General features: G+C 35.7%; 1 protein-coding gene across 1 annotated transcript in view; it reads left to right on the forward strand.

Annotated features, from left to right (window-relative positions):
- Window positions 1-13,207, forward strand: part of LOC110039296 (DNA damage-binding protein 1) — an 82,495-nt gene that overhangs the window by 17,280 nt on the left and 52,008 nt on the right. The window contains exons 6-7 of the mRNA XM_020744308.1: window positions 2,983-3,045; window positions 3,140-3,189. Of these exons, the coding sequence (XP_020599967.1) occupies window positions 2,983-3,045; window positions 3,140-3,189 (113 nt within the window). The remainder of the gene's footprint in view (window positions 1-2,982; window positions 3,046-3,139; window positions 3,190-13,207) is intronic.

The following is a 13,207-nucleotide window of genomic DNA, read 5'->3' on the forward strand; positions in this document are numbered from 1 at the left end:
TTCCCTTGAATTCTATGGCTTTGAGCCTTTGTTTCAAATGAGTTATGGTTAATAGTTTGTGTTGTCCTCTTCTTCACACCTTTCACAATGAAATGTTGTCGGTCTTGACCTGTAACTAATATCATGTAACTCACATTAATAGTCAAACTCATATGATAAAGACATGTTTTCTCGGACTCTAAATCATATGTCTTCATGTCTTCTAGCATTCTTTTTTTGTGATTCAAGTTTGACGCATTTCCTTGAAAGTGCCTATCCATGCTTTTAGGGTTTTAAATCATGAGTTACATATCTTTATTCCCATGTAGTTATGGTTGGTATTGGGAAGACTTCTAGTCCTTGAACTGATTAGACCATGTCCTAAGCTCTATTTTAGTGCATGATATACTTTAGGGTCTAATTAGGTTAAACTTGACCTATTAGGCTTTAAGTTTTACTAACTTGGGAGCTCATTAGGTCTATGTAATTCTTAAAGCACTCATTATAGGCTTGGGTTAGATTGTGTTAGTCTAGATTAGCCTAATATTATCTCTTTGACTATAATTTGACTAATTTAGGTTTCATTTGATTTGGTGCAGACAGAGTAACTAGTGAGTTATGTTGTATTATAGGTTGAGTTCTAGATTGTGATCTAGGGTTATTATAGCCTAATTAGGCTAACTTTTGTCACTGGTCACCTCTAAAATGTTTAGTATTGGTCACCTCTAAAATGTTTAGTATAGGTGGACCTAAGGTTCTTTGAGGTTGGTCACCTCTAAAATGTTTAGTATTGGTCACCTCTAAAATGTTTAGTATAGGTGGACCTAAGGTTCTTTGAGGTTGGGTCGACTTTCGAGTTAATTGCATAGATGTATTTGACTCGTGCCGAGTCCATTAGAATACTCAAGTGGGGATGCTTGTGTTAAATTTGGGGCTACTTTTTCTAGGATTTAATCTTTGTTAAACTTTGGTGAAAAATAGGTGAGGCCTTAGGTCTACAAGGTTTATTATACCTACTATGTTTAGGCCTAGGGGCTGATGGTTACAGGGTCAAATAGACGTGAACACCACTTTTGAACCATTATGATTGCTAAATTTGTGGTTCATAATGCTCATTTTGTTGGTTCTTTTTTTATATATGCAATTACTCGGGGGCAGGGTTATGAAAACACAAAGCACAAAGTAACATGCAATGCGATGCTCAAAGTTTTGTTTTTGCTTCAAAGTGCAAAGTGCAAAGTGCAGGGTGAAACAGTGCTTTTATAAACTAAAATTTAATAGGTTATATAAAGTTATTAATATAAAAATATATTCATTAATAATTATAAGATATAAAATATGACTTAACTCTAAAATAGAGTAGAAAATAGTGTCGTGCAATAACTAATTTGAAGGCAAACATTGATGGTGAATCTATAAATTAAAATTTAGGTTGAGTTCTAGATTGTGATCTAGGGTTATTATAGCCTAATTAGGCTAAATTTTGTCTCTGGTGACCTCTAAAATGTTTAGTATTGGTCACCTCTAAAATGTTTAGTATAGGTGGACCTAAGGTTCTTTGAGGTTGGGTCGACTTTCGAGTTAATTGCATAGATGTATTTGACTCGTGCCGAGTCCATTAGAATACTCAAGTGGGGATGCTTGTGTTAAATTTGGGGCTACTTTTTCTAGGATTTAATCTTTGTTAAACTTTGGTGAAAAATAGGTGAGGCCTTAGGTCTACAAGGTTTATTATACCTACTATGTTTAGGCCTAGGGGCTGATGGTTACAGGGTCAAATAGACGTGAACACCACTTTTGAACCATTATGATTGCTAAATTTGTGGTTCATAATGCTCATTTTGTTGGTTCTTTTTTTATATATGCAATTACTCGGGGGCAGTGTTATCAAAGCACAAAGCACAAAGTAACGTGCAATGCGATGCTCAAAGTTTTGTTTTTGCTTCAAAGTGCAAATTGCAAAGTGCAAAGTGCAGGGTGAAACAGTGCTTTTATAAACTAAAATTTAATAGGTTATATAAAGTTATTAATATAAAAATATATTCATTAATAATTATAAGATATAAAATATGACTTAACTCTAAAATAGAGTAGAAAATAGTGTCGTGCAATAACTAATTTGAAGACAAACATTGATGGAGAATCTGTAAATTAAAATTTAAAATAATTTCTAATAGTTTGATATAATAATTAAAAACTTAAAAATAAAAAAAAAATAAAACTAAAAAAAATCTAAATTTTACAGCGTTAATCCAATAAAGTCTCAAGTGTCATAAAACAAATTAAATTAACTCGGTGACATTTTATTCCCTCTTGTTAAACTATGAACTAAACCAACTACTTTGCTTTAGTGCTTTAAAGCAAGCTTTAGCCAAGCAAAGTGGGTTTCACGCACTTTACTTCGCTTTACATGTGAAACGTGATTTTAAAAACATTGCTTGTGGGTTTTGTTTGAATGCATGGAGTTTAATTCATTTAACGGAAGAAAGTTACAAATATCGACTTTGTGGCCTCGTTTAATTTCATTTCTTTCACTTTTCTTTATTCCGAACACATATTAATTGATTCTTTGGTTTTTAATTTTCTAAGTCCATGTAGTTTCATGTTTTTATACTGTATGTGCTGATAATAGGACACCATTAAACTGCCAAATTTATGTTTACATAAAAAAAATTGTGTGGTGCTTAGTTATCTCATTTTAAATTTCTCAACATTTGACGAGGTGGCATTGCCTGAAAGCTATTGTAAACATGGTTATTTTTCTATGTCTTTACTTAAAAGATGATTGTTTTGGTCATGGAAACTGCCAGGAAGAGTATCTAATCATTATCCACTATGTTATGTTAGAAGTCAACGTTTGGCTTATGAAGCTAATTTTAGCCTGTCAAGACAATTAGATTTTCTCCTTAGTCCATACATTCATAGTTGCTTCTACATGCTTCCCTTATCTCTTTTGGTCTTCTTTGTAAATAATTTTGCTTATATTTGATTCTGTGGTCGTAGATTGGAATAATTGATCCTGATTGTAGATTGATTGGTCTCCATTTATATGATGGTTTGTTCAAGGTACTCAGTGAATGCTGGATTATCGTATTCTCATTCCTGTTTAGTGGGATGATTATATAATGTTTTTCTGACTGTAGCTTTTTTATTTTTTGAGGTTATACCCTTCGACAACAAAGGGCAACTGAAGGAAGCATTCAATATCCGGTACTGGTTTTATGATATTTGTTTGCCTGCCAAGTTTTATTGTGTACTAAATTTAAAATAATGAGGATAACTACTAGAAGAGGCAAGCTAGTTGTTTATGATTGCCTTGAAGAGGAGGACAACTTAAGCATTACCATATCTTCCCTTGGTTAGAAGAGATGATACATATATGATATAATATATACAAGTTAGCCAGATCTACCTTTATTGTTCAATATAAGTTGATAGCCAAGTTGCTAAAATGATGAAACTTAATCGAATAAGTGATCATACATATCAAGATCATTGAAATCAGTGTATGCTAAAACAAACATAGGAGAAGAAAATTTAGTTTCTTGTTGAAAGCACGCATGTATGCACGCCCACAAATATTTTTTGTTGGCGAGACATTTTAATAAAAATTTCTAGCTGATGTAAGTGTCGTGGAACAACATTTTTATTTAAACATTTACTTAATTTGTTGTAAACTTACATATAAGGACAACTTTTTATTTAAAATAAAATCGTTGGTTTTATTTTTGAAATATTAAATTTTGCATAATATTTTCTTTACTTTGAGCATGCAACAGTCATTTTCTTTTACAAGTTCAATATCTGACTATTAATTTTTTTAAGTATGATGAATTTATTTTCTTATTCGTTTCCAATTGTAAATATTGAAGTTATAGGTTTTGGTTTTTGGCTTGATGGATCTTGCTAGGAAAATCTTATTTATGTTGCACTGATATGATTATGAGAATTTTACATGGAGGCACTTTTTTTTTGAAGGTATAAGACATGGGCTTGCATTGGAAATTGAATTATATTATTTTATTTTAAAAATAATTTACAAAATATAAATAATATATAAACTAAATAAATATGTAATGAATTCATAGAATAATAAATTAATTTTAATTTTTTCATTACATAATAAATATATTTAAATTCATTAAAAATCTTCACTTCAGTTGAAAAAGGAAGTCATATGATATTATAGATTGTTAGTTCGAAGTTGTAGATGTATTACTTTATAAAAAAATAGGTAAATATTGTTAAAAATCAAAGGTAAATAATGTAGAATAAGAAAATTAATATTAATGTTAAGTAGTGATTATGTGATATAAGTTATTTATTTTTAAATAAAAGATAATAGTTGGCTTAACTAAGTTATTGATTTAATATATTTTTAAAGTCAAATTAAAATTATCAAGAAATATGTGTGAGACTTTTGCATTAATTTATTTTTATATGGTTTTTAATTGGATACGTAGATGGTGTGTCTAATATGTTTAAGGTGCATGTAAGACAAGCACACATTTCTTACACATATCTAACATAAAATGCTTCATATTTTGAATTGTCGTGTTTTATAGATATAGAGTAATACATAAGATCAATTATGATGTGGGCATCTGCACTTGTCGGGATGAGCGTGAGCAATCTCAAAACTGGAAAGATCGGTATAATTGGCCAACCGGTTTAGGTATTTCCAGCTCCCAAGGGTTGGAAGGCCTCTTGGGGTTCCTATTTTCTTTATTTAGGTTATCATTAGGATTATTTTTGCTTTGTAGCATATACATATGCTATTAGAGTCTGGTTAGAGTTTTCAGCTTATGTTTTATGATGATTTCGAGATTGTTTCTCTTTATTTTCTCTGTGAGAGTGTTGTATTCTTTGGTCATCTCAGGCGGTTTATCTTTAGCCCGATATATGGTCTAGGTGATGAGCTTTTGAGACGTGTGATGACCTCTTATGCCTTCAACAATCACTTCCTAATCACTATCTTCCTCTAGACAGTTGTAATACAATTGTTGGTTGTGTTGGATTCTCAGTCTATTTTGCTGGTACCCCTTCTTTCTCACCCTATAACCTCCTTACCCTTCCATCTTTATGCACTCTATAGGAATCCTAGATCAGTGTCATTTGTTATTAGAGCTTTACAAACTCTAAATCTTCTGATATTTGCTATTCACCACTCCAAAAACACCCTCTTATTTTGGCCAAAACTTTGTGGAGGAAAATACACTCTCCCAGGAAAAACATGCAAAGGGGTGTCCAAGAGCTCACAATAAAGGATATGTAGAGAAAATTTCTCAAACTACAACAAATGATTACCGAATTTGAAAAAGATAGTTCGAAGAAGTCACCCATAGCTATAATAGTGACTCGCCGGATGGAGAGGAAAAAAAATTTTTCCACCAAGAAGTCTTTAGTTATGAAGTTTCAATGCCCTGACTATTTGACATTAAATAATGGTGAAGAAACAATGACTTTAGGGTGAAGATCGACTCGCTAGAGTTGGTAGTCATATGAAACTTGATGAATTTATTGAATAGCTCCATATGGTGGAATAAAGTTTTTAGCACAAAGATGTTTTATAGGCCCAAAGAGTCAAATTTGCAGCCATAAATATCAAGAATATTAATTTCGTATGATGGTAGAATATGAAGTATCTTTGATAGCAATAATAGAAGAATAATGTTACTATATGGTCTAAGATATAAGATAAAAGATAGATGCAACTCAAATACCTACCCCAAAATTATTGGTAGATCATTTTCCTAAAATTTTGTAATTTGTACCATAAATATTTTATTTGTAAAGTGTGTAATTGAGTTTAAACAACCCGTACTAAAATGTGAGTTGATGGAGTTAGATAAGCACACAGTGGTGAGGTATCTAGTTGTGTTGAAGTCATCTATTAGAAATTGGGTACAACCACAATTGTATTGGTCCCTACTTGATGTGTAAATCATTGTCTTGAAGTTGAATGAACAACATTGTCACATAGGAACCACCACACTTACAGGCAAGTCTCGACCCTTGGACCAAACATCAAGAGTACACTTGCAAGATCACCCAAACCGGCCTTATGTGAAGAGAAATTAGCCTAGGGTGGATCCAATACCCTCAAGTCCTTCCAAGCCATAAAATGCTTTAAGTGTCATGATTTTGAGTACATAGCATATGCTTGCCCAAACATGGTGGTGATTTTTTTCATTGAGCAGGAAATAATGGAAGAAATGAATAATGACACTCGGGAAACAAGGTTTAATCTGCTGATAAGAGAGATATATTTATTGTTCGACTAATATTTCAGACAGAGCCCAAAAGAGAACAATTGTTGAAATTGTGCATTCACACAGAAACACACCCATCCATATTCTCTTATTCTCTATATTGGTTGAAACAAGGGAATAAAATTATAATTGACAGAAGATTTCTAGTAGAGTTATCTATTAGAGATAAGTTCCAATTGCAATTATAGTGTAATATGATACTTATGGATTCTTATCACGTTCTATTAGGTCGTCTCTAGCAATATAATTGTAGTGCACATCATGAAGGCTATAATAACACATAGTTCTACACCAAAATGGGAAGCACATCGTACTGTCACTTGGGAAGGAGTCCGAGGTGATGGACGTCCACTCAGAGTTTGAGACCATAGTGTCACATGTTATTTTTTTATAAGTTTTGAGAGAAACACTAGCAAGACTAGCATTAATGGTTATAAAATGCAGCAACTCTGAGGAGTCGATACCAACTATAGTGCATCCTCTATTAAAGGAATTTCAACATGTCATTATTGACAGTCTACTTTTTGGGTTGCCAGCATTGAGAGAGATCCCACATGCCATAGATTTTAACCTAGGTTCAGTTCTCGCAAATCAGTCCATCACTTTAGATAAGAATGTCAAGTTTTTGAGTCATTTTTTATGGAATCTAAGAAGTAAGCCTACAAAATTTCAGCTCAATTCATTAGCTCACCCTCAGATTGATGGATAGATAGAAGTGGTGAATCATAGTTTAGGTAATCTTCTTAGGTAACCTTCATAATATCAATTAGAGTTCTAATCTTCCCCCAGGTCGAGTTTGCTTATAACCTTCCACCAACTAGTCTACAAGCCACAACTTTTTTGAGATAGTTTGTGAGAGAAATTCCCTCACTCTATTGGAATTGGTTTTTATACTCTCAGCTATTGAGCCTAACATTGATGCAGAGATCAGAGTAAAGGAAAGCCATGCTTTGCATGAACATGTAGGAGGGGATATTGCTAAGCAAAATGTTAAATATTAGAAGTAGTCAAACACCTTCAGAAAATCCTTGATTTTTAAGAAAGGTAGCTTGATGTGTATCGTATTGAATTAGAGATTTCCTCCATATAGTTTTGGGAATCTTAAACTTAGGTCTAACAAACCACCAGGGTTGCCAAGAAAATGAACAATGCTAGTAAGATTGAACTGTGTAGTGACTACAACATTAATGGTTTTTTTAACATCACCAATCTAACATCATACTATGAAGATCCATATATTGCCAGTGAAGAAGACGACGTCCTTTACACCCAATGAGAATGACACGAGCATTCACCTGTCGTGACTAGCGCAAGAAACCTGAAACTAGAAGCTCATGTCCAATTGGCCAACTGATTCAAGCATTTCCAACCCCCAAGGGCTGGCAAACCCTTTGGGGGTTTTATTAATTTATTTAGGTTATTATTAGGGTTATTTTTTCTTTGTAACATATAATTATATTGTTAGAAAATTGTTTGAGTTTTCAATTTTTTTTTTCATGATGAATTAGTAATCGTTTTTCTCTTTATCCATTGCCGAAGCGCTGTATTCTTTGCTCCTCTCAGGTGGTAGGTCTGTAACCTAATTGGGTCTAGGGGATCAACTCTCCTGGACATCTGAAGAAACCTATGCCTTCAATAATTGCTCTTCACCTGCTGTCTTGTGCTAGATAGCTGCTGATTGTGCCAAATACTCGCTCGCTTTTGAAGTTTCCATATCATTTCTCACCCAAAAACTCCTTAACCCTTCTTTCGATCCTTTTATAATTTTTTGGAAACCTAGATCGGTGTCAAATTACCAAAAAATTACACTAAGATTTATCTGATTTGAACAAGAAAATATTTTGCCTCCAGTGGAATGGAGAGCAATCAATTTACTCTCAAGAACCAATTCACTTTAAATCAGTCATGCCAAATAAATTTGAGAACATTTTATTATCTTCTCGAAATACAAGAATCATATAAGATATATTATCATTACATTATATCTTGATCATACCAAATGATATCCACTAAAGTTGATATCAGAGTTAACCAAACGATGACGGAAAATGTAATTTTTATTACTGAAAACAGATAGGGGTTGCAACAAACATGCACTGAGACATAACACAAATACCAAACTTGGGCATGGTTTGAAGGTGGTGGGAAGTCTGTGTTAAGGTTGCTACGATTGGGGAAGGTAGAGGTTGGAATGGTGGAGGCGGCAATAATGTACGCGATGGGGTTGGTAGTTGGACAACGACAAGCAAGGAGAAGGTTGTCGGCAGGGTTGCAACTAGGATAGAGGGGGTTGGCGACAAAGAAACAACAAAAATGTTGGGAAAGAAATTTTTGCAGGGGCAACAACAAGTCAGGCGATCGGGATGAAGGCTGAGGAAGCAGAGAACCAACATAAAGGGATATAGGTGGCAGGGAAACATTAGGATGCTTCACATCAGTCTTTAGGGTTGGGGGAGCTTCAGCCATATTCATCGAAGCTTTTGTTGCACATTGAAGATGATGGCGCTGTTATAACCTTCCGGGACTGAAGGATCTTTGACTATGGCCCTAGAAGCACTTGGATCCCACTGTTGACTGTGCTATCCCCCAAAACACCTGAGGATTTGTCCCCATTTGCAAATAACCATATATCAGTGTAATCAAATGAGAGTAAACTGCTAAACTGAATTGTGACATCGTGTCAAGTGTGCCCTGTAGAGTATTTCAAAGGTAGCCCCAAGATGGTTTGTTTCTATCTAATGTGAGAACAAACTGCACTTCCTCTAATGGTGGAGGCCATGGTGTTAAGGTATCTATCATGATGTCCTGAAATATTCTCTGTAGTGATTGTCCCGTGTTTGGACTTTACGCCCCAACCCTATCATCCTCTATCGTCACCCAAACAGATCCCACTAGCTCTTCTTCATTGACAAGGTCACCTGTAATCTCAAATTCAGTAAAAATTAAAAGGATTACACGCTTGTCATCCTTGGTGAAGGACTAGTTTTTTCTGAACTTGTCATGAATAGCCTGACGATCAAACTGCCATGGTCTCCCTAACAACAGGTGGCAGCATCAATGGGCGCCATGCCACATCAAACCTGATTTTGCTGCTGAATCTCAATTGAAAATTTTATGACACCTCCGTCAATGTTGACTCTTCTTCTTTCTCTACCATGCTAAGGAGTACGATTGGAGTGTCTCTGAGCCGCGAGGCTCAACTTGTCCACCATATGTGTGGATGTCACATTCTTGCTGCTCTGTCCATTGATGAGACTGCATGCTTTCCCTTTACAATTTAATGGTTGTAGAATATGTTGTGGAAAATTCACTGATGATCTCTCGTAGCCTCAGTCTGTAGGACTCGTCGAACCATAAGCATCTTGTCCTCATCTGGTGGAAGGTGGTACTTTTCACTAACTTATTTTACAGTGCCTTGGTGAAAGACGACTCGGCTCGTCGGGCAATTGGAAGCGACGTGTCCTAAATTATATCATCTGAAGCATTTTCTGACTGGGAATTTATTGGGGGTGTTGCTTTTCTTTGACTTCTCACTCTTGGTAGTTTTATCGTCCTCCTGACTGGACTTCTCAACTGCCTTAAATGTGCTCCTACTGATGTCTCTAATTATGGGTGGTTGTCAGCTCTGTTTCTTCTATCTCTCCACCTTCAATGCTAAGGTTTGAACGTCACTCAAAGACCAGTAAGACTATAACTAAAGCATGTTGTCGATGGCGGGTTTCAGGCTTCCCAAGTACTAGGCAATCATGTGCTCCTTTGGCTTCGTTAGATCACATTGCAGCTTAAGTTACATAAACTCTAATGTATACTCAATTGATATGTTCCTCTATTATAGGTAGTGGAGTATCAAGAAAAGATGTAGACGATAGTGTGGGGGTAGGTATTCTCACTGCAACTCTCTTTTCATCTTCTCCCATATTGCAATCTTGGTTCGTTCTCTATTTCTCTTCCTTTTAAGGTTCTTCCATGACAACATGGTGCTCTTCTTCAGATTGATAGGAGCTAGTTTCAATTTTTGATCATCTGACAATACTTTATATTAAAATAGTTTCTCAACGGTCCACATACACTCTATGAAATCATCTAGATTCATTCTACTCTCGAAATCCTGTATGTTCACTTTCACTCTTGAGCGTCAGTATCCTCTAACATGCACTTCATATATGGATCCTCAAATACGCATTTCATCTATCAGCCTCGTGTAATGCTGTATCCCAAAGCGTCATTGTCTATCTTTTTCTCCACTAGAATAGTTCCTATGGAAGATTCTCTCTTCTTCGGATCTCACTGCCACACTCTTCAATAACCACTCTATGGGTCATTTCAACCGCTCTAGCACTTGTGGAGTTGTCTTTGTAACTCTTTCATTGTAAACTCTTGATCAAGTTTTGGCAATTGCCTTCACGGTTGCATGATTAGGGTTTGGGGGTGGTGGATGCTAGTAACCTTAAGATAAAACTAGGGTTAGACTAGCTCTTATATCAAATGATATCGGAGTTAATCCAACATCAGCGAGAAATGCAACTTTTATTGATGAAAACAAATAGGGGTTGCAACAAATACACATCAAAATAGAAAATAATAAAAGACACACGACATAAACACCAAATTAGGGCATGGGTCTAAGGTTGTGGGAAGTTGGTTGCAATTGAGGCTGATATAGGGTTGGAATGGTGGAGATTGTAGCAGGGCTTGAAGGGGGTTAATGACTTGACAATGACAAGGAAGGAGAAGGTTGTCGCCAGGGCTGCAACTCGGACATGGGGTTGGCGGCAGGGAAATAACAGGAATGACGATAGAGTAATTTTAGCAGGGCTAACAACAAATTATTCGGCGGGGATGAAGGTTGGGAAATCAGGGAATCAACAGGGATGGAGATTGGCGGCAGGGAAATAACAAGAATGTCGATAGAGCAATTTCGATAGAAGGCGAAAGTAGGAAAATAACAAAGAGATAGTTTTTTTGGGTGGAGGCAACAAATACGACGACGACGACATCAAAGGGGAGGCTATGAGGAGCAGGGAATGATAGATAAACACCACCTCAAGATAATTTACAGTCGGAGCATCTTCTCGCCTTTCAATATTGCTCTATACGAGAAAACCTGGATGTCGATGGCTGTCCCGACAGAAAACTGAATCAAAACTTGACCCTAAACACCAAGAAAACAACATATATAGTGCAAGGTAATATGAGGGGCCCCGTTTCTCTTCGGCTGCAACCCTGAACCTGTAGGAGGGCTAGTTAGCCCCTCCTTTTCCCAGAGCTGAATCAATTCAAGCATCACCAGTCCAAGCAGCTATAGGCTGCCACGTCCTTGTTGGTTTTATTTTTTGATCATTGGTTTAAAAATTATTTTTTATTTAATATAATGTATAATTTTGATTTTGTTGAAAAAGAATTTTTAGTTTTGAAAAATGAGACCGAGCAAATCTCATATATCTGATTGTTATAAATAATTGAACACGACATTATAAGTAATATGTCATCTCGAAAGATGAGAGTTCCACTTAATAATGGGTTTAATTTTTCAAACAAAGAAATTTATAATACTTGTTTTGTCTGTGAAAATACCAACAGATGTTTCCCCACTCCTTAGATTTATCTCTATGATTTCTTCTTCTTAAGATGCTGTAGGCAAATTTTTTTGTCTCTTCTTCTTCATTGGAGAGATCATTGTTGATAGCAAGCGGTGTACCGTGGCACTCAAGGACTGGCTCCTCACTCCTGGTGCTATCGTAACCGATGTTGTCGATGTCTTCATCATTCTCGTTAACGGGTTCATCAGACTTGAGTGTGATTTGATGATTAGTTTGAGAATCGAGATTGGAGTTAGATGGAGCAAAGCCAGTTACATTATCACTAAAAACAGTTCAAACGTAGGCGAAATAATAATCATTATATTCATAATACCCCGGTGAGGCAAAAAGATAATCATACATGGTTATGAGTTCGAGGATTTTCTTCCCCGAATTCGAGACAATCAATCTAACAGTGACATCCCCTATCCTACCCTCCACACTATCGGTCTTCACGACATCGTTCTTCTCTTTCTTTTCTAGTTGCGGTGGTTTCTCTAGCTAAGGGTCTATTTGGGGCAGCTGTAGCTTATCCAGCTTCTGCTGATAAGCAGCTGATTCTAATAATCTGCTGATGAGCAGCTGATCCGGATAAACTGTTCGTCTGTTTGGTTTGTGCGTCTGGAAAACAGCTGATTCTGGATAAATGACCATTTTGCCCCTGTTCTGGATAAACTGTTTAGTTGTTTGGTTTGTGCGTTTTGTAAACAGCTTACCTGCAATTTTTTTTTAATTGAATGAATGATAAAAGTAACATTTCAATGCACCTTCAAGGAGATTTGACAAAAGTAACATGTTTAGCTTCTCTCCTATTCCCTTTCCTTTTCTATGATTCTTCTACTTTACTCATTGCCTATTCTATGCCCTTCCTTTTCTATTTTTTTCTTATTATGATCATTAGTTATTCTATTTACTAATCCTTATTATAAATATGTTGTTCATAGTGTTAAGGTTTTTTGATTGATCCTTATTTTTAATTCCGAGAAGAAGTGTGTTCAAAATTCGATAAAATATGAATGCATTCAAAATACATTAAAAATGAAATAACTCTCGGCTTTGAAATTCATTGAAGCGGCGGCACAACAACACCAACGAGCAGCAAACAACAACCTAAAACCGCATTTGACAGTGTATTTAAAATTCGACAAAATATGAGTGTAGACGGCTCTGTATTCCACTGTCGTCGTTGGATTGTAGACGATTGTCGATGAAATTTGCAGCTCTGCGATGAGGATGAAGAGGGAGAGAAGAGATGCAGAGAGGAATTGGGAGAGCGGGATTTTGGCCATGGAGTAGGAGGGAAGAATGATGAGGTTGGAGGTAGAGGTGGAGAGTGAGGCTCCTGCAGAATCAGCGCTTCCCTTGCATTTGGCTCAT

This window comes from Phalaenopsis equestris, unplaced genomic scaffold, assembly GCF_001263595.1.
Source record: "Phalaenopsis equestris unplaced genomic scaffold, ASM126359v1 Scaffold000002, whole genome shotgun sequence".
NCBI lineage: Eukaryota > Viridiplantae > Streptophyta > Magnoliopsida > Asparagales > Orchidaceae > Phalaenopsis > Phalaenopsis equestris.